General features: G+C 48.7%; 2 protein-coding genes across 3 annotated transcripts; one reads left to right on the top strand and one right to left on the bottom strand.

Annotated features, from left to right (window-relative positions):
* The first annotated feature begins 332 nt into the window (after nucleotides 1–332).
* On the top strand, nucleotides 333–5596 carry GTF2A2 (general transcription factor IIA subunit 2). 2 transcript variants are annotated; one of them, XM_026709591.2, is made up of 5 exons: nucleotides 333–455; nucleotides 1547–1680; nucleotides 2775–2879; nucleotides 3921–4047; nucleotides 5246–5596. In XM_026709591.2, the coding sequence occupies exons 2-5, from the start codon at nucleotides 1609–1611 to the stop codon at nucleotides 5269–5271; spliced, it is 330 nt and encodes a 109-aa protein (XP_026565376.1). In that variant the 5' UTR covers nucleotides 333–455; nucleotides 1547–1608; the 3' UTR covers nucleotides 5272–5596. The 2 variants fall into 2 exon arrangements, with proteins under 2 accessions (XP_026565376.1, XP_026565377.1); XM_026709592.2 differs by having other exon boundaries at nucleotides 1521–1680.
* Nucleotides 5597–9422: 3826 nt separating this feature from the next.
* GCNT3 (glucosaminyl (N-acetyl) transferase 3, mucin type) lies at nucleotides 9423–13356 on the bottom strand. Its single transcript, XM_026709852.2, has one exon. The coding sequence runs from the start codon at nucleotides 12933–12935 to the stop codon at nucleotides 11619–11621; it is 1317 nt and encodes a 438-aa protein (XP_026565637.1). The 5' UTR covers nucleotides 12936–13356; the 3' UTR covers nucleotides 9423–11618.
* Between the last annotated feature and the right edge of the window lie 8441 nt (nucleotides 13357–21797).

Below are 21797 nucleotides of genomic sequence, written 5' to 3'. Positions count from 1 at the left end.
GAGCCACCCAATTTCACACACCTCCCCGCGCCACTGGGGCGGCTGAGCTCCTCCGCACACGCGCAGAGTGCGTTTCCCGTGCATTCCTAGCGGACCGGCCCCTCAAGCCAAGCCGAACCGGTCAAGGGGCGATTCCCACCGAGGGGAACCCGCCGCACTCGGACAGCGGAAGAACCGCCTAGCAAGTCCGCCCGCTCGCCGGCTGCCTTTTCCGCGCATGCGCCGCCCTTTCCGGCCGCCGTCATGTACGCTCCGCCCCCCTCAGGAGCGCCTGCGCACGTTCGCAGCGGCTCTATGGTCGCGTCCGCCGCGTTACCTCGACTTCCGCTTCCGGGCCCCGCTCGGTAGTGTCGCGGAAAGAGGCGGGCATCGAAGCTGGCGGCCCGTTTCTCCGCGTCGGAGGTCTGGAGGAGCCCGGCGGCCCCCGTGCGGGCGAGGGAGCCGCCCTCGCCGAGGTAGCCGCTCCCCCATCCCCCCCCCACGCCCTGCCGGGGACTCCGCGCCCCATCCTCCGCAGCCGGCCGGGCGCCCCCCTGTCCCCTCCGCCTCCCCCGGTCAGCGCGGGCCCCGCCGCTCGGCTCACTCGGCCGCGCCTGGGGTGGGAGGCGGGCGGGGGTCTCCCCAGAGGGCGGGGCGGGGGGCGCTCGGAACCCCCCCTGCGAAGGCCGGGCCGAGCGCCCCCTGGTGGCCCAGCGCGCAGGAGGAGCGCGCATGCGTGTTCATGGACCGCCCCCCCCCCCCTGCAGGAGGAGCTTTGGGGCTGGCTTGGGACCCCCGACCCCCATAAAGGGGTGACAACAGGGGGGCTGCAGTGGCCGTAAGTGTGGGGGAAAAAAATGGCTGGTGACTCCCTTTTTGTTTCCAGTGCCCTTGTAGCTTTGGCCGCTAAACGAACGGCTGTAAGTCGAAGACCGCCTGTATGAACACCGACCTTCAGGCCGAGGGCTGCAAATGCTCCCCGTTAAAATTGGGCAGCCGTTGGGCTATTAAAAAAATCAATTCATTTAGCGGCCATTGGAAGCTGCAACAGTACTGGAGAAAGTGACAATAGTTACGACTGTTTTCCACGCTAAACGACCACTGCAGCCTCCCCGTGGTCCCGTAATCAGAATTCGGGCATTTGGCTCGCTGACTCGTATTTACGACGTCTGCAGCGGAGTCACATAATCCCCTTTTGGCGACCCTCAAGGGAAGGAAGCCGGATTTGGTTAAAATATCATTTTGTTGTATGCCGATGAGTGAACTACTCAAAGCGGCAACAGTGGCCGTTACTCTAACCCTGTTCTGACCAGCCGAACGGGAGTAAAAATGGGGCAAACCTCACTTCACCAATGTCTCGCTTAGCAACCGACACTTTGGGCTCCATTGTGGTCATAAGTTGAGGACCACTTCAGCAAGCTGAGTGGTGCTTTTATTGTAACGTATCTTTGGTGAGAAAGAGGGAAACTGGCCTGAAACGGGCTGGAAGCTCCCTTTTATCCCCGTCTCTGCGTGACGGTCATTCTCCTTCCCCCGCCCAGGATGACCCCCACTCTCAATTTCCCAGGTCTTTAGCGAAAGCCGGGGGGCGTCACATCTGTGGATGACCAGCCTCTGTCTCCCTGAGCCATGGCCTACCAGCTGTATAGAAATACCACCTTGGGTAACAGCCTTCAGGAGAGCCTGGATGAGCTCATTCAGGTGAGGCAGTTTATTATTTCATTCTGAATAAATGATTTGAAGTAGGAATAAACGTGATTGAAGGAGGTACATAATAGTTTTTTTGAGGGACCAGGTGGCTCAGTGACTGAAACGCTGAGCTTGTCGAGAAGAAAGGTCCACAGTTCAGCGGTTCGGATCCCCAGCGCCGCATGATGGAGTGAGCTCTCGTTCCTTGTCACAGCTTCTACCAATCTAGCAGTTGGAAAGCACGTTTTTTTAAAAAAAATGCAAGTAGACAAATAGGGACCACTATTTTGGTGGGAAGGGAACACCGTTCTGTGCGCCTTTTTTAAGGTGTTTAGTCATGCCGGCCACATGACCACGGAGACGTCCTCGGACAGCGCTGGCTCTTCTTCGGCTTTGCAACGGAGATGAGCTCCGTCCCGTAGAGCTGGAAATGACCAGCATGGGTGTGCAAGGGGAACCTTTACCTTTATATTAGTTTTGCAGTCAAGAGGTCAAAGCAATATATACAGTCTTCCAACTTGGCAAGTTTAAGACTTGTGGACTTCAACTCCCAGAATTCCTGAGGTAACATGACTGGAGGAGGAGGAATTCTGGAAGTTGAAGTCCACAAGTCTTAAAACTCAAGCCGGAAGACCCCCTGGCTTAGGTGAAAACAGTGTTAAGAGTGCTTTCCTTTCCCAGGTTTTTCTTCCGTGTCGTCATCGGAGGCAGAAGCAAAGAGTGAGATGCCTGTGAGGATAGGAGAGGCTTCACAAAGGAAGACAATAATAACCGCCCAGTTTCTCAAACTCAAAACAAGGGTTTGAGTTCCGTTGGGCAATGTTTGCTAGTTTCCTGAAGCTATAAATGGGCAGAATCACATTTATGCTGATTTAATCATCTTTAGAGTTCTGCATTTATATGGTGGCTGAAGGGAATGAAAAAAAAAAAAACCACTCAAGTCATGCTGGTTGAAATTGTAAATTCTAATTTGTGCTCTAAAAATTTGGGCTGTTTGGACAAACCTGGTACGCCAATGGGTGTGTGGATATCAAAGCAAACTTCTGATTTTGGACCGATGAACGTTGTGTCTTTGGAGTTTAAAGTTTTCTCCTTCAATCTTTCAGTCTCAGCAGATTACACCTCAGCTCGCTCTCCAAGTCCTCCTACAATTCGACAAAGCTATCAACGCTGCACTAGCCCAGCGAGTCAGAAACAGAGTCAATTTCAGGGTAAGAAATGCTAATAATGCCAATTTTCTAAAATTGAGGGGGAGCCATGATGAAATCGCCCTAATAGGCAGAATCGCAGTAGGATAGACGGTTGAGGACAATTAAGATGACGAAAAGCAAAAGTATTCAGGTATCTATATAGTACAACTGTTTATAAAAGCTTTCCCCGAATTCTCCCGCTCGCCGTTGTCCCTTTGATGGCCACAGGGGGGCAATAGACCCATTTCCAGAATAGCCGCCTGCCTCTATCCGGAAGCGGAGGGAGCTTCAGGCGCCCAATTCAACAGCCGCCCCTCCGTTTCTCCCTTTTTCCTAAGTTATCTACGGAAATTCTCGGCCGTCCAGGTCATCGTTGCTTGAAAGGCGTCCTTCTTCTCCCACAAAAAAAACCCAAAACAGTCCAAAGCCCCTTTTGAGACCCTTTTCCTACGTCTTCTGTGATGACCCAGGGCGTGGCGCAAAAATAACCAAAGTCACCAAAGTAGACAAATCCCCTTTAATGCCTCCAACTTGGCCCCCCGTGTCCAGTTATCCTCGGCTGGAGATTAAACTCTTCCAAAAACAAGGGGAACAGAAGGAAGAAATGCAGTCCGAACCCAAAGTAACAGATAAAGTAGAAATAAAAAAGAACCAACACAAACCACGCTGAAGTAAATTAACACGACAGGCCAGGATAATAACTTGCAGGCTTCCAAAAGAGAACGAGGCACACGACAAAGATCATGCTTTGCTTCTGGCAACTTTGCCATGCGCAGTTTGCCCTTTTAAACAGTCTTCCCAGCTGCAGGCCATGAAGGGGATCAGGGCCCTTTTCTCTCCCATAAGCCATGTTGTTCCCTTCTCCGTTCCTCCCTGCGTGCCCTAGGATGAAGAGGGAGTGGCCCTGGGTCTTCCTCTGAATGCCCATCCGGCCTATGGCCCCTCCCCAGTTTCCTCCACAGCCATGGGAGCCCCCCTCCCACTCCCTGTCGGCTGTTCCACCTCGGATTCACCTTCCTTCCTCTTTCCCCCCCCCTTTCTTCTTCTTCTTTCCCCCCCAAGGGCTCTCTGAATACGTACAGGTTTTGCGACAACGTTTGGACCTTCGTGCTGAATGACGTGGAATTCAGGGAGGTCACCGAGGTGGTGAAAGTGGACAAAGTCAAAATCGTGGCCTGCGATGGGAAGAGTAAGTTTTTTTGGGGGGGTGTCAACGCTTGCGCTTGTCAACCTGGGCCAGAACCTGCCCCCCTTCTCACACACACACACACACACCCAGGTTAAAGGGGGTTGAGGTTGAGAAACGCGGCTCTAAACCAGGCAGGTCGCGGATTGGTTCCCCCGTGAAAAGTGGAGGTTACAACGGGTTTAATCTCAGGCAGGCTTTCTCCTCCTCTGCCTTGGGAGATAGCTGGCATTTCCTGAAGGCCGTTTGTTAGGAGGGGGTGACAACACCTTTACTCCGACTTGGCCCCGCCAAAACCAACAGAAGGACGAACCTTCCTGCTGCGAAGAGGCGCTCTGCCGCCTGTTCACACAGAGCCTCATTGTTTAAACTCGCCGGCTCACTTCCCTCGCCCGGCAGCAGCTGTCAAACACAACTTTCAGCACACAAGTGCACAACCCTAGAGTTGCTTCCTTCTGACGGACACACGCCCGTCTTCTCACCTGACTTACCTCTCCGCGAGGGCAAAACCCGGTCGAGTCCACGAGGCACTTGCCATTTTTTGCAATGTTGGCAGGAGGCTGGCTCTGTGGAGGGCAGCCCCACACCCCCCAAAAATCAGGGGGTCTCCACGGAAGGCCTTGACTCGGCCTGTTTTGCATCCTTCCGACGGCCGTAAAATGAGGGCCCAGATTGTCGTTGGGGGCAAGAGGCTGACTCTGTAAACTGCTTGGAGAGGGCTGTGGAGCAGTATATAAGTCTGTACCCTCCCTCCTCCCTCCCTCCCTTTCTCCCTCCCTCCATCTCTCTTCTCTCTCTGTGCCCTTCACAGGGCTGCTGTTGTGGGGAAAATAGGAGAAGGAAGGTTTGTTGGATATGTTTGCTGCCCAGTTAATTAATTGAGTTAATTAATTGTCAAAATAATCGGGGTGAGATATAAACAAACACCGGCCGGACTTGTCCGGGCAGTTTCCTTGGCCAGGTTTTTGGAAGTGGTCTGCCCTGACCTCCTTCCTAGGTGAGAGTGACGGGCCCAGGTTCACCCCAGCTGGTTTTGGGGGTGGGGGGGGCTGACTGGAACTCACCTGTCCTCCGGTTCCTAGCCTGGTGTCTCAACCACAAGACCAAGCCAGCTTGTTGGGAGTAAACCCGTCATTCCTTCTTGGGCCGCTTTGGCCCTGGAGCCGAAGTGTTTCTCACCCGGCGTCTCCCTTGCCTCCAGATACAGGTTCCAATGCTGCGGAGTGAAGGGGGATCGGGGCCTCCGAGCCCACGTGGACTGGATGGGCAGGGCTTCCGGGGGAGCGGCCTGGACCAAGGAAGACTCCGCCAGGAGCCATTTTAATCACGCAGGCAAGGCTCACCTTTTCTGGAAGGCCTTGTGGAAGGAACTGTCTTGGCAGCGAGGTCCCATAAGGCACCTCCGGGCATCGGCCCCGTGACGGGGATAAGCAAGCTTGCCCTTTTTTTTAAAAAAAAAACCCGAAAACCAGAGGATCAGAAATAAAGATGAAACATACACAGCTACTTCTGGGTTCATGAAGGTCACCAATAAATCTTTTATTTAAATCTTTGAGTGGCGTGATAAGTATTGGATCCTCTTCCTTTGCACCATCGGCTCTTGCTGGATCCACCTGTGTTTCCCACCTCTCCCAGTTAAAATCTCACTATTTTGCCAGTCTTGGGGCCTGCAAACGTAGCCAAACTCTTTTGGCATGCTTTAAACCCGAATTTAAGAATGGCTTATTCTTGTCCTTAAAAAATGTTCCACTATGGTCTGTCTATTCTTTCTTTCTTTCTTTCTTTCTTTCTTTCTTTCTTTCTTTCTTTCTTTCTTTCTTTCTTTCTTTCTTTCTTTCTTTCTTTCTTTCTTTCTTTCTTTCTTTCTTTCTTCCTTCCTTCCTTCCTTCCTTCCTTCCTTCCTTCCTTTCTGTCTTCCTTCCTTCCTTCCTTCCTTCCTTTCTTTCTGTCTTCCTTTCTTTCTTTGTCTTTCTTTCTTTCTTTCTTTCTTTCTTTCTTTCTTTCTTTCTTTCTTTCTTTCTTCCTTCCTTCCTTCCTTCCTTCCTTCCTTCCTTCCTTCCTTCCTTCCTTTCTTTCTTTCTTTCTGTCTTCCTTCCTTCCTTTCTTTCTTTCTTTCTTTCTTTCTTTCTTTCTTTCTTTCTTTCTTTCTTTCTTTCTTTCTTTCTTTCTTTCTTTCTTTCTTTCTTTCTTTCTTTCTTTCTTTCTTTCTTCCTTCCTTCCTTCCTTCCTTCCTTCCTTCCTTCCTTCCTTCCTTCCTTCCTTCTCTCTCTCTCTCATTTTTGTTATATTCATGAGGTCATGTTCTATATTTATCTAACCCGTGTAGCCACCTGTACTCATTCAGTGTCGGGATATTTACTTACTCCAGCTCCTTTTGAAAAATTAACATTATTTAATCCAGGGAGAGTCAACAGCCTTAACATCCTAAACTGGGCGCATCCAACCTGAATTCTGCCTTTATGGGCTCATCCAAGCATGCCGAGTAGCAACGAAGAAATAGACTTGCATATTTGCCACAGAAAGTAAGCATTGCTCCCAGGAGCTGCACGTTTTGCTGCAGCCAATCAGGGCGTCGTTTGTTCTCAACTCCGATTTCTCAGATAAGATTTTTTCCCTGGCTGATTTCTGCCTTATTGCTAAATAGTTAAGGCTATCTTGATTGTGGGCATAGCAACATACTTAATTTCCAAAGATGAATAAATATCCTCTGTGCCCTCTTGACAAGGAGATCGGCTTCAAGGCTCGGCACGCCCATTTTCCTCCTTCCTAGGACTGTTGGGCAACCGCTGTACAAAAAGTCCTCCACAAAAAGCTTCAAACTGGCCCTCGTTTTCTGCACGCCGCACTTAGAGCACTTAGCAATGCTTCAGCGAACAAAGCTGGAGATCTGATGGCTGCCGATTCTCACGGATTACTGGTTTTTATTTGTTTTAAACGCTTTGGCCAAGCGGACATTTCTCAGGAAAATAAAAACCCAACCCAACAGTACCGTGACAGGCACGCGAAGGATGTGAAAACAGGTCGCCGTGCTTCAGAGGGACTTTACAAATCTAACTTTAAACCACGTTGGCAGAAGCTCGTGGATAGAATAAACTATGATTGCCCTCATTCGTTTTTGCCTTCTGTCCTATCAAGATGGTTACCCTCCGCTTGGATGGGGTCTTCGGATCCAAACTGTCCTCTAGAGACATTTAAATTCGCTCTCGCTAAAGCAGGGGTCTCCGACGTCGGCTCCTTTAAGCCTTGGGGACTTCCAGCTCCCAGGGTTCCCCAGCCAGCAGGGGGAATTCTGGGAGTTGGAGTCCCCAAGCCTAAAAGTGGCCAACAGTGGAGAACTTTGCTCTAAAGCAGGGGTCTCCAACCTTGGCCACCTGAAGACTGGAGGACTTCAACTCCCAGGATTCTGTGCTCAAGACATCTTCCCAGGGGTCTCCAATGTTGACAACTTTAATGGCTGGCTGGGGAATTCTGGGAGTTGAAGTCCTCCAGGCTGAAAGTTGCCAAGGTTGGAGACCCTTGCTCTAAAGCTTACATCATAATGACCCGAGGCACCAGTTGTGGACACAAACACACCCCAAAAGGAAGCCTTTTGGACAGCTAGTCCCTGGCCTTGGACTGGTTGCTTAACGACTGACCTGAAAAAGGATTTAGGACCAGGAATTGTTGGGCTGCTCTGGTCAGGTGATCAACAGCAGTGGTGGGATTCAATTTTTTTTCAATGAGACCAGGCTTTGCTGTGTCTTGGGGAGGGGAGGGAGATGGAGGTGGGGAGATATTACTCCATTACTGCATAGCTCCCCTTGTTGGCTTCGAATGCTAATGATTGGGGGAAGAGTTGAGGGCTGCTATCAAACCCACCTACCCAAATCGTGCAGGCCTCAACCTAAACCTCCTGTGAACCACCAGGGAGCTGAGTGGCCGTCAGCAGCAATCTTTTCCCCCCTCCCAAGTCCAGGCAGAAGACAACTCTTCTCAAAGAGCTAAGAGTCCCTCGGTCGAGTCTGCCCTTTGGACATGTGGCAAAGAGGACCCAGAAGAAGAATTTACAGGCCCCTCACATCCCGGACATAAACTGTTTTAATAAACCTTAAAATGACGCTATAGAGCACTGCGCATCGCAACAACTAGACACAAGGAGAGTTTTTTTTTCCTGAAGGCCATGACTCTGCTAAACAAATAATTCCCTCAACCCTGTCCAACTACTTACAAAATCTGCACGACTATTACTATTAATCTTCTCGTCACTCCTTATCACCCATCCCCTCCCACTTGTGACTGTATGACTAACTTTTTCGCTTGTATCCTAAAGATTTATATGGACTGTTTCCTGGTATGATTCAATTGCTTATTGTACCCTATGGCTATTATTAAGTGTTGCACCTGATGATTCTGGACTCTTGACGAATGAATTTTTTCTTTTATGCACACTGAGAGCATTTGCACCAAAGACAAATTCCTTGTGCTTCCAATCACACTTGGCCAATAAAAGAATTCTATTCTGTTCTATTATTTCTATTTCTATTTCTATTTCCATCCTATTTCTATTCTAATTCTATTCTATTCTATTCTTATTGTACCTATGATGATTATGAAGTGTTGTACCTGATGATTCTTGACGATGTCTCTTTTCTTTTATGTACACTGAGAGCATTTGCACCAAGACAGATTCCCTGTGTGTCCATTCACACAAGAATTCTATTCTATTCTAAGAAGTGTGCAATAAAACAGGCTTTGCGAGGCTCCTTTTCAAGGTACACGCAAAAAGAAAAAAAAGGGTGGGGGGAGGATTAAGGTTTTCCGCCCACGGTTGTTGTTGTGTAAGAAGGGTGTTCTTTGGACTTGACATTGCACAACAGCTGGGAACTGAAGTTGTTGCCACACCAGGGGTTGTCCCGGGAACCAGAGGAAGGATGGGCTGCTCTCGGAGAGGGGGGGCTGCTGGGATCTGGGAAGAAAGGAGGAGGGGGTGAGGGGAGGGAGGGAGGAGGTGGGGGAAGAGGTCGCAGGTTGGCATTTGCCGGTTTGTGACCCATTGGAGCAGGCAGAGAGAGCAGCTCAGCTTCTCGATGGCGTTGGTTTAATGTCGGTTTCTCGTTCCACTCCAAGATGACAGGTACCCCAAAGCCAAATAAATCCCACAGGTGCTTTTGTTCCAAAGGCCACTGAACCTTTTTTTTTTTTCTTTGAAAACATTTCGCTTCTCATCCAAGAAGCTTCTTCAGTTCTGGGACAACCATGACCGGGTTAGTTGAGAATCTCCATAAACATCTCCTCTGCCCCCAGAAAAAAAAGGAAAAAAAAAAAGAGCCTGCAAATTGACCTGGATTGTAATCAAAAACTCCTCCTGGATTTAAGTTCCCACAAAAACCAAAAGTAGAAACTCTGCTTTAGTTTATTCTGAATTTGTTTTCTCCCCACAGTGTGGCCTTTTTGGCATGTAGGCGTACGGACATTGGCACATCCATAAATCAACCCCTGGAAACACGGTGTGACTTTGGCCCCTGGATTTACCTACGTGGAAATATGCAGGGCTCCTTTGGCAATCCTGAAATGTATTTCAGCACCTTCGTTACATCATGGCACATCCGTAGCATCTATAAACGCCCCCGAGAAGTACAGAGACAAAGAGTAGAACTCAACCAAAGACTCTGGGTCAATCCTCTCTAACCTGGTGCCCATCAGGTGTGTTGGACTACACTTCCCATCATCCCCGCAAATGTTTTCTCCCCATCTACCTCTTAGACTCACCACCCTACCTCCTTGGTTTGTGTTAGGGAGATCTGAATGCGGAAGCTGGTTTAAAACCTAGACTTCGCTCCCTTTTTCTGAATTGTGTCCGCTTGAGGAGGGGGTGGATTTCAACTCGCAGAACTTCCCAGCCAGCCTCCTTCAATGCAGAATGCAGAATAACAAGAGTTGGAAGGCACCTTGGAGGTCTTACAGTCCAACGCCCTGCCTAGGCAGGAAATCCTGTACCATTTCAGACAAATGGCTGTGTAACCTCTTATTGAAAATCTCCAGTGATGAAGCACCCACAACCTCTGGGGGCAAATTGTTCTGCTGGTTAATTGCGCTCATTGTCAGGAAATCTCTCCTTAGTTCTAGGTTCCTTCTCTCCTTGGTTGGTTCCAGAAACATGCTTTAAAACGAGTGGGCTTCAGCTCCCAGGATTCCCCAGATAGCTAAAGGAACATCTTCTAATCAGCGGAGAAGAAAAACCGAAGAAAACCTCAGCATTTGCTGAAAGAAGGCCTGTTGAGCTGAGGAGGGGGGTGGTCAACCCTGGCAAGAACAGACTGGCATTATAAGCTGGCAAGATCTGTGACCTGGGATTCTCAAGGAAGCATTCTGGCTTGTGCAGAGTCTTATTGTCAGGAAGCAGGCACCCTATGAGCTTCCTAGAGAATATAAAAAAACAAGTTCTTCTTTTGACACTTGATGCCACCTGGGTAAGGTGACCAACTTTTTTACAACGAGACAGAGGACACAAATAAATGGAAGGAAAAAAAAACAAAGCCACTTGCGCATGGTGCCAAAACAATTCTCCTGTGTGGAGCGCATGAGTCTCATAATTGCGTCTCGCCGCAATGTACCGAGCCTTGACGAATCGTCATGTCAAATACCAATACGTCACATCACAGGATCGACATCGAACAAATACGGAGATTTACAGATTAGTCTGCAAATATCAAAAAGGAGGATATGTAGGAGGACAATTTTCGCGAGAGGACAGAACTTACCAAAGGAGGACTGTCCTCCCTAAAGGAGGACGGTTGGTCACCTTACACTTGGGCATGAAAATTGAGCGAAAGACACAGCCGGGTTGAGAAGTGAGGGGCCAGTTTGCTTACACAGTAAGCTGGATGCAGATCTGATGCCTTGGAGGCGGTAAAGGGAGGTGGAGGAGGAGGAGGAGGAGGAGGAGGGGTTCAAAGTCCTTGGTGCTCTCTGAGCTTGGTTGATTTTTTGCAGACGTGTCATGGCCCAACTAGGTAACATCATCAATGCTAGAAGGGAAAGGGGTTTGCAGCTAGGAGGAGGGGGAGGGAGGGAAGGAGGGAGGGGAACTGGGTGAGGAACCCCTTCCCAAACAGTCCCTCTTACCCGATCAGCGTAGCACAATTATCACAGCTGTTTCCAACGTACAGAAAACGGACCAACGCAAACAAACGATCAAGTGCCACTTTCTCCTTTCCACCCTACCTTATAAATACAGAAGAGCAGAGTCCAAAGACGTGTGTTCACCAGACCACACATTTTCCCCGCTAGGAAACACAACTGCAGGGCAGGAGAATGACTCATGAATCTAACCGACGCTACCAGTTTTGCTGAAACTGAACCCGTGGGGTTGCGCAAGTGTAGCTTTCACCCGCAGCCCCGGAGGGGAAAATAACCTCCCTACCTTGGGGTTTGCAATGTCCCTGAATGTCCGATCTAGGACCACAAAGCCCTTCAGAATACCGAAAGTCCTAGGGTGCGAAGTCCGGTCCATCGGATTGACCCACAATTTGTCAGTCCTGCCGTTGGAGGGATGCCCCCAGTCTGCCCTCCCTGAGGGAGGAGGTGGTCCGTGCTCAAAGGGGCTCTTGGTAGATGGCCTTGTGGCGCAGGTACTCTTCCAGGCACAGGATGACGTACTCATCCACGCTGGGGTCGAACTTGTTGGCGAACAGGTGGTGCTGGGAGAGCAGCCACTGGAGGTCTCCAAATCCATAGACACAGACCGCCCGCCGGTAGACTCCGGTACACTGTGAGTAAGGGGCTCCCTTGCTGACGTCCCCTTCGCTGTAGGCCCACTTCACCGCCCGGGCAATGGCATTCATGTCTGTGAGGTCAAACTTGTCATTAAAAGGGACCGAGCCGGGCACCTCCGGCATGCGATGCAAGGTAGCCCAGAGATGTTCATCGGGGCTGTAGGTGTCTTTGCACCACTCGATCAAGCGCCTTGCGGTCGGGTCCTTGAAGAGATGCTGGACAAACTCCCTGGTGACCACGATGTAGGCGTTGCCAGTGAACATGGGGGACCTTTGGGGAGGGGGGCTCTTGGTCTCCTTGGTCTGAACGATGTGGTTGGTCACTTCGTAGTGGTATTTCCAGCGGTTCCTTTTGTGGGACGAAGGTTTCTCGGATTCCATGTTGTTTTTCCCGTTCAGTAGTTTTAGGGCTTGGACGATCTCTCTGTTCGTCTTGATCGGGAAATCGGTCCCACAGGTGTTCAGGAGGTACTTCCAACGCACCTTGCTTTGAAGTAGGTCCTTCATGCAGTTCAGGTCGGCTTGGACCCTCGTCCAAGAGGCATATACCACGCTCTCCTGCTTAGAAGCCAGAAAAACATTGTCGAAGCAGGAGGCAATGCCCCGAACAGCTTTTTGGAAAAGTTCGGGAGATTTGCTGTCCACGTGGACACAGTATACATTCTGAGGAGCAAAGATGGACCTCAGTAACCTTTCGAACATCTCGATCTTCTCATGGATCACCATGGAATAAGCAATAGGGTAGTTTTCTTCCTCTTCGCTCAGGTGGAACCCAACGAATCGTCTCCTTTCTTTGAAGGCCCGGCAATCCTTGGTTAGGTTCAAGTAGAACATCTCATCCAAGGCCAACCGCTTGCTCTTCCATTGCAACTTGCTCACCAGAGCGTCCTGCATCGCCTTTATGTCCCCTCTGCTGATCCCAGAGCAGCTGATTTTCTCCACGGGGGAGAGCCTCACTGACTGGTAGAGCTGGTCCTTGCAGAACTGACCTTGGAGGTCCATGGTGCCCCTCTCCAGATAGCTGGGGTCACACTGCCAATGGCTGTACTTCAGCATGGCTGTGGCCAGCAACATGAGAGTCCCCAGGGCCAGCAGGTGTGGAATCTGGCACAGGAACCTTTTATCCCCCAGGTACATCTTCCAAGCGTCAGAGACAACCGATTCTCCAAATCTCTGCTTCCAAATCCTCTGGCAGATTCAAAGCTCTCGTGTTGCAATCAGCATCTCCTGGAAACAGGTGGTTTACCTGAGCTCGTATCTGGCTGCCTGGCTTCTTCGCAAGTGTAACCTGAGAGCTGTGATGAATTGCAGGTAGAGTTCACTCGGGGCGGGACCGAGTGAGAGAGATCGCCTCCCCATTTGCTCAAGGGTCTCAGATCTCTTCACTCCAGAGGTGTGGCCATCCATATCACAGCCGTGAACCAACAGGAAGGAGCCGGGGAGATAATTCTTAGCTCGTTTGGTGACCTTTCAGAAGCAATAGGAGGTTCGAGCAGCTTCGCAAAGGAAAGGTCTCGGTGTTGGTTACGTGAAGCATGCTTTGTGCTTCAGAAGACAATCCCTGGATGGGTGGGGACAGAAGGTTCCCAGGAAGAGGAATCAGGAAGTAGACAATTTTTGGAAAGAAACTCCACTCTGGGTTCAGTTGCAAACACGCTTATCTGGGAGTAAACCTCACCGGATTCAGTAGATCAGGCAAGTAGAGGAGATCCTGATTAATGGATCAGCAAGTCAGTGGGCCCAGAGGTCACTCTGCAATTTGACCTTTGGAGGGATCTCTGAAAACGGATTCCTCATGCAGTTCTCTAGGTTCTTCCATGAAATATTGCACAGAAAACCTCGTAGCCCCACTCTGGGTGATAGCCACTTCTTTTTTAAAAAAACTATGGTATAACTTTATTATTTTTAGTAAAATATAAACTAAAGAAAACCATGGGGATGCTGCTAAGGTTGTAACTATGAAAAACAGTCACAAGCTATTTTGTTCAGTGCCATTGTAACTTTGAACCATCACTAACCAGACTGTTGGAAGTGGAGGACTTTGATTTTTTCCCCCTGTTTCTGGTAAAAATTGCATCAAAGTCTTCCCCAAACTGCTGCTTCCACCGTAGATCACTATGGCTGCAGCTGGGACGAGCTTTCATAGAAACTTTGAAGCTGCAAAGTTGGTGGGTTGGTAGAAGTTGGACTGTCTCCCCAAGTTCCCCCTTCCTTCCCCCACCTTCTTTTCGCCTCCCAGAATCAAGCCAGGTAGAGCAAACAAGGCTGTTGTGGCCTCACAGAGTTGGCAGGACCAGAAACAGCCTCTCCCCTGACAGCCAAATTGCACATGAAATGCTACCCAGATGATGCTTTAATGAGGCAGCCTGTTCTTTCCTACTAATAAATTACCGTCAATTGCTATCTGGTTCAAATAGGTACAAGCACCACTTATTTTGGAACTGTCTAACTTCAGCCAAGACAAAAATCCACCTTCCTAATTTAAGCTCAACAGGAAGGGCGGCCTCCGAAAAATGTACCTGGTTGGATTTATAAGAATCTTCCTGAGCAGAAAACCATCAACAAAGGCCAATAAACTCAACCACTTTTCATAAATGGCCCAACTGATTCATATCAGAGAATCTTGGCCAACCTGAACTAGCTCTGTCTTTCAACTCCTCTCATGTTCTACTTAGACGTGATAGTCATTGTTTCTCTTGCAGCCAAATTGGGTGTGTGTGTGTGTGTTTGTGTCTGTTAAATTTTTTAAAACCCAATGCAAGTGAATGGGTTCAGGTGAGGAATCACAGCTTGCAAAGATGGGGAATGTTGAGATCGCCTTCTTTGCGTTGACCCAAGTCAAGCCCAGATCTCGATCAAGAGGATTCTCACTAAATTAGCTTCTTGGCAATCATAGAATCGTTTGGTCAGGCCTACCACTCCCTGGGAGAAGTTAGAGTTTGCAGGGTCCAGATTCACTCTCTTGCCCCTTCAGCGAAAAGTGGTTGGGAAGGAGAAGATAAGGAAACTGAGGCAAATCCGTTCCTCCATCCATGTTCCCGTTGCAGGCTGGTCTGGACAAGAACATTTCAAGCCCTCATTGAAAGCTTTGCCCCAGGAATCTCTGGAGGGGTGTGAGTGTCCCGAGATGCTAAACTTGGCAAGTTTAAGACTTGTGGACTTCAAACTCCCAGAATTCCCGAGCTAACATGACTGGAGGAGGAATTCTGGGAGTTGAAGTCCACAAGCCTTAAAGCTGTCAAGTTTGAAGACCGTGTGTTAAAGCTATGTGTACCAACTACTTTCAGCTGAGCCTTTACAAGGAAGTGTCCTACTGGAACAGGATCAAGATCAGTTTATGGAAGAATTCCAGCAATAAACTTTTGTGATTCTAACTGTAAAAACTCTGGTGCATTCTTAGCATTGTTTTTTTTTTCTCTTATTGACACTGGAGATAACCTACGTGGATAAGGATGTTGAACCAGGTTGTATGACGTTCCTGGGAGAGAGATACCTGTCACGCACCACCGGTCCTCAGGAGGGTGGAGGGTGCTCAGGACAGCAGCTGTTGATCAGAGGAGAAACAGGAGGTTCTGGGTTCTGAACTCTTCTAAGAAACAAAAAGGTCTGGGGTCCCAGGTGTTCTGGTTGGGAAACGAACACCCATTCACAAATTATAGGTCGTGGGTTTGAAGTAGCGGAGGTCTTCTGATCTTCTGGGTTGCAGTTGGTCAACCCCTGCAGAAGAAACAACGTCGGAGGTGGACACATTTTCCAACTTACCTGGGCCCTCTGCCTTGGCTGGCCAGGTATCTGTTGGCATCGGTGCACCAGGTTGCCCTTTCTGGACTGAATTTTGTGGTTTTGGATTTGAATTGTTTGAATACTTTCGAAAGCATTTATGCAAAGTGGATCCTGGACAAGCAGAACCAAAGATTATAGGCCCTGACTCAGATTTCTAGCTTGGAGATGGGAGTGGCACAGAATGCTTACATTTCTCAACCTTGGCAGCTAGACTCCTGCAATTGGCATGGCTGGGGGATTGTGGGAGTTGACGTCCATACACCTGCAGTGGCCAAGGTGGAGAAACACTGAAGGAGAGCTGTGAAAGAACTAGAGTGTGACATATGATGTTTCGGCCTGTAGATGGAAAGAGAATTGGGGCATTCTGCAGGTGAGAGGAGGAGGAGGAGGAGGAGGAGGAGGAGGAGGAGGAGGAGGAAGAGGAGGAGATGATGATCTGAAGGAGTTTCAATGTGGGTGAGCAGCTATCACCATTGACTCTAGGACAAGAAGCCATCATTTCTGGACAAGATGCACAATTCAAAGGTCACCATCCCAATGTAGCCCTCAGCTGCCAGTTTGACCAGTTGACCAAATGGGTGGCCTAAGCTCCACCAAGAGTTGTATTATTGTGCCAGCATAAGCCATCCCAACAAAATCAGGAAAGCAAAAACGGGAAGATGAAAAGGCAGAAGAATCCTTTCGAATTCCACCAAGAAACAATTAGGGAAAAAAAAAAAACCCCACATCCTAACACGGAGACTCTTGTAGATACACGTCCACTGTTGTCATTTCAAAGATAGTCGTGGTTTGCCAATGTTTGTGCATCATCACGCTCTCCGGCAACCCCGAGTGGCTTTCCAAACATTGCTTCCCATTGTTCCTTGCCAGCCTCCTGAGAGGCGAACCTGCCTATTGATCTTAAAGTCTTGGCAGTTGTGCAGAGAAGGAGTGGCCGCTTCCAGGAGATCCGTGTCTGCAACCCATGGATTCCTTCTGCGCCCCACCTCCACCCCCCCACAAAGGAACAGATGGAATAATGAGTATCATTCTGTGGTCTGACGATGCCATGACTAATTGGGTCCCCCAAGAGAAAAAAAAAAATCTGTCCATGTTACTCATTGCAACTTGAGTCCTGAAGGAAGTCTGAAGTGAAAACTCGGCAGTTGTGGTGCAGCACACCTGCAGCTGGCGTGAGCTACAAGCTGAAGGGAAAGAAAGAACGTAGTCCACGGGAGGGAGGAACCCGGAGGCCGGATTGAGAGCAGGTTTGAGCCCTTGGTGGGTCTCCCAGGCAGCGCGTGGGGCAGGGTGTGCTTGCAGGGGGCGACCCATAAATATGTCACGATGAAAGTGCCCTCCTGGGCGCTGCCTGGAGGACACATTGCAAGCGCAGTCGCCAATAAAAAAAGGGTAAACAAGCAGTCGCTCTGCTGAACCACAAGCACACTGCACAACAATGAAGGACACACTATGACACACTCAGGGGGAGGGCCAGCTATGTGGGGTGCAGGGAGGTTTCCTCCCATTGCATCAGGACAGGGGAAGGTCCAAAATCCTGCGCCCCTATTCCAATATGTCATTCTAATAAACTCAGTTATTATAGGTTGGTTTGGTAAGTTAGTCAGCACGTGCCTCATTTCTACTCTATACCTGTTTGTGATAGCAAGCTGGAAATACTGCTGGTTTGCACCACAATGAATGGCTTTAGAACTTGGCTCCACTTAAGTTGGCATTGTCTGTGCCAGGCACGGGCAACTGTGCCAAATTTATGCCCCGTGGACTTCAACTCCCAGAATTCCTGAGCCAGCATGTCATAAAGTTGCTATAGTTGCCCACCTCTGGTCTATTTTTTCTTTCTCCTCCTCCTCCTCTTCCTCCTCTTCTCCCTCCCTCCCTCATCTTTTCTTTCTTTCTTTCTTTCTTTCTTTCTTTCTTTCTTTCTTTCTTTCTTTCTTTCTTTCTTTCTTTCTTTTTTTCTTTCTCTCTCTCCATTTCCTTCCTTCCTTCCTTCCTTCTCTCTCTCTCTTTCTTTCTTTCTTTCTTTCTTTCTTTTTCTTTCTTTCTTTCTTTTCCTTCCTTCTTTCCTTTTCTTCCTTTCCTTCCTTCCTTCCTTCCTTCCTTCCTTCCTTCCTTCCTTCCTTCCTTCCTTCCTTCCTCTTTCTTTCTTTCTTTCTTTCTTTCTTTCTTTCTTTCTTTCTTTCTTTCTTTCTTTCTTTCTTTCTTTCTTTCTTTCTTTCCATCCTGTCCCAATTTGTAAATATGCTTCCCGTTCTCTGCAGCCAGGCAAGGTGTCCTTCTTTGAGTGAGCTGCTTTTTGCAAAATCTACCTGAAATGTATGTTATGGGATGGCACCACCTGGTGGCAGGCAAGCCCATTTAGCATTGCAACCGGAAGCAGGCAAACAGGTGAGATGCCACCCGGGCAGAACATTTCCCCCCCCTCTCCTTGCAATGCTTTTCTGCTGCAAACGGAGAATATATTTGAATACGGAAGTATTAACAATGGGAGATGAGTGTTGGCTGGCTGGGGGAATTCTGGGAGTTAAAAGTCCACCTACCTTAAGGCGGCTAAGGTTGAGAAACCTTGCCTTAGAACTGATGGTTTCTGGGCAAATTCTCAATTTGTTAGCAGGAAACCATTTTTCTTTCAAGAACTTTCCTTCCACGGAGCAAACTTTTGCTGGCCAGGTGCCTATTTTTCCTTTGCCTTAATCTTCATGCAACCCTGAAATGTAACTCCTAACCTCAACATTTCTCAAAGGTGCCATAAGATCCAGTTGCACCTTCGCCCTCTGGGCCCCGTTCGCCTGAGAAAACGGACTTGGCTGAAGAAATGATAAAACATCAGGAGTTTAGTTTCAAGAAAAAGAGATTAAAACGAAATGAAGAAGCAATGAGGTGAATCATCAACTTGTCAGGAAGCACTGTGGAATTTAACAGCCAGCCTTAGCACTTTGGGGTAAAAAAAAAAAGGCGGTTATTTTTAGCCCACTGGAGGTATCAGAAATGTTGGTTTATAGAAGAACAGATGAAAATGCATTTCCACCCCCTTCCTAATGAAAAATGCAGGTTTGCTGCCTTAAGTCCCCGGAGACAGTTTCTACGTGTCCCTTTTCATAACTCCGTGCCCATCATTTGCAATTTTCTGTCTCAAAGTTAAATGAAAAACCTCGAAGAATCCAGGAAAATCCAGAGGCCTGAGAGGCAATTCAAAATATGACTTGACTAACCAATTTTTTTTTTTTAAAAAAAAATCCATGCCGTGGATTTTGACTTGGCTCCAGGGCTGGTTGACATTTTTAGAAATCATTCAGGTGAGGATAGGAAAAAAAAAGCCAAGAAATTCATTCTTAGGATAGGAAAAGGTGCTTTGCCTACTTTCTCTTTGATGGTTATTGGGGGGAAGGGGAGGGTTTTGGGCTTGCCACACATTCCTAAGGTGGGAGGAGTGGAGATAGAGGGGGTTGTTTAGGCTGGGTGGTTCTCCTTCCCGTGGGAACGAAAGTTGATCCTGCTGAGACCTGGAGGTGAGGATTGATGAAACCAGGCAACGCTGATTTACTTCTATTGGGGAATGCGACTTTTGGGAGTTGTTTCTAACTTCTAATATTATGTAGCGTAATTCCGGGTTGTGTCAGATCTGGAATTATAACAGACTTTGCCAATTTGATGCTTTCCTAAATAAAAGAAATTGGCATTTATGTCATTTTGTTTTTTAAAATATCTACCACCAAATATTGGAAGTTTTTAGCTGCCGCAGAAGAGAGGTGCCCTCGGGAAGGGCAGGAAAGTGGATTTTAGGAAACGATTAAATGGCTGGCATGTTGACAGGATTAAATGATTCGACCCAGTCCAGTTTAGAGGCATCACGGTTGCTCCATAGACGTGGCTGTTTTAGCAGGGGCCGACTTTGGTCATCAGGCTACAAAAAAGAGGTTGAGACTTTGGAAAAAGTTCAGAGAAGAACAACTAAGATGATCAGAGGCCTGGAGACTGAACCATGTGAAGAACAACCGCAGGATTTGGGCTTAGCTAGTCTAAAGAAAAGAAGAATTTGGGGTGACATGATAGCAGTCTTCCAGTATTTGAGGGGCTGCCACAAAGAAAATGGGGGTCAAATTGTTCTCCAAAGCACCAGAGGGCAGGAGAAGAAATAATGGATGGAAACCGATCAGAGAAAAAAGCAACCTGGAACTAAGGAGAAATTTCCTAAGAGTTAGAACATTTGATCAGTGGAAGAGCTTGCCATCAGCCATCGTGGGTGCTCCATACCTGGAGGTTTTTAAGAAGATAAAATAGTCACTTGGATAGTCACTTGTCTGAAATGGTATAGGTTCTCCTGCTTGAGTAGGAGGCTGGACTAGAAGATCTCCAAGGTCCCTTCCAGCTTATTCTGTCCTGTCCTGTCCTATCCTGTCCTATTCTATTCCTTCCAATATTTATTCTATTTTATTCATTTCTACTCTATTATATTCATTATTCTATTCTATTCTATTCTATTCTATTCTATTCTATTCTATTCTATTCTATTCTATTCTACTCTACTCTACTCTACTCCCTGAATTTTATCTTGTAAGCCCAGAGTTGTTTGAAACCAGAGGCAGCTTTAATAGTGACCGCCTTTCCCAGTTCTGCTTCCTTGTTGGCGTAGGTCCACAGTTTGGGATTATTTAACATCTAGCAAGAGTTGGGCAACTTGGTGGAGTGGTTCATGGTCCTGGAAGCCAGGAGAGGGCTACCCTCCACTTTTCAAATCCTAAACTGAGGCTAATTTCATGAGAAATTTATCTATGAAATTTAAGAGGACATTGTAAAGCAAAATTAGAAGCCCCTTGGCAAACTGTCTGTCATCTTGACTCAAATGAAGACAGAGGGAGGTGGGAGAGCCTTCGAAAGCCTTCTAGGATGTGAGCTTTTGGGGATCCACTGGGGTTCATTCGGACTTTGAAGAAGCAGAAGAAGATAGTGCTGTTCAACTTTGACCTTGGAGGAGACTCCTTAGAATACCATGGATAGCCAAGAAAACCAACCTACAGATCAATCAACGAGTCTGTGTTGTGGCTCAGAACATCACCCTAGAGATGTCCTTGCCATTGACTAGTTCTCCCTGGGGGGACACCCGAAAGGAAAGACAAACAGCCAAACTCTTGTGGAAGGCAATTCTTTGGGGAGCTTTCTTGACGCAAGTGGGAGGTTTGTTCAAAAACACATTGTTGACTGGGCTCTCTCTGGACTTGCCTCCTTACCGTGACACCTTGAATCACCGGGAGAGAGAAGAGCGGCAGCTCAGGGTTGAATTGTGCGGTCCTTGGTTCTCTTGTGAACTTGGTGGCTTTCTTGCAAGATCATTCATGACCCACCTGGTGATGTTCCCTGGTTGGGCAATGCAACCAACCCCTGCAAAAAAGCCACCAAGCTCACGGAGAAGCAAGCACCCCACGCAGCCTTGAAGCTGGAGATACGGGGTTCAGCCATGACATTCAGCAGAGGGGCGATGGGGGTTGGCCTCTTCCATGATGCTGGCTTGTTCTAGTTCCTAGTTCATCCCACAGAATCGGATTCCCAGAAGAAGCTCCTGTCGTTTGGGGGTTTGGGTGGGAACACAACAGTTTGGCTACCCGTGTCCAGTGGCTGGTCGATCTCGGTGGACTTGGGAAAGTAAAGATGGATAGAGGATCTCCCCTAATCCTAGTTTAATTTTCATTGGCCGTGGCATTTTCCCATGCATTTTACTCTGATCCATAAACCATTCTGAACGAAAAGGTGTCCCCACCGCTTCCCTGACATCCATTTTGACTCCCTCCTTCTCCCCAGGCGCCCCTCCTGCCTCTCACTCCCACCAGAGAGGAATGGCTGCTCTCCCTCCTCCTCCTCCTCCTCCTCCTCCCTCTTCTTCCTCTTCTCCCTCCCTCCCTTCCCTCTTTCCCCCACTCCTCCTCCTCCTCTTCTTCCTCTCTCCCTCTCTTTCCTCCTCCTCCTCTTCTTCCTCTCTCCCTCCTCCCGTCTTTCCTCCTCGCCTTCTCCCTCTCTCCTTCTCTTCTCTCCCTCCGTCCCTCCTTCCCTCTTCCCCTCCTCCTCTTCTTCCTCTCTTCTCTTCCCTTCCCTCCTCCTCCTCCTCCTCCTCCCCCTCTCCCTGCGCGAGAAGGCGAGGGCTGGGCGGGAGCTGCGGCCGCCTTCCTCCCCCGCCCGCTCGCCCGCCCGCCGCTCCCGTCCCGTGCCTGCTCCGAGGAGGAG

The sequence above is a fragment of the Pseudonaja textilis genome, chromosome 13 (genome assembly GCF_049901715.1).
Source record: "Pseudonaja textilis isolate UNSWEBS1 chromosome 13, rPseTex1.2, whole genome shotgun sequence".
Taxonomy (NCBI): Eukaryota; Metazoa; Chordata; class Lepidosauria; order Squamata; family Elapidae; genus Pseudonaja; species Pseudonaja textilis.
Note: the sequence above shows the minus strand (reverse complement) of the source record. Positions and strands in the feature narration are given on the sequence as shown.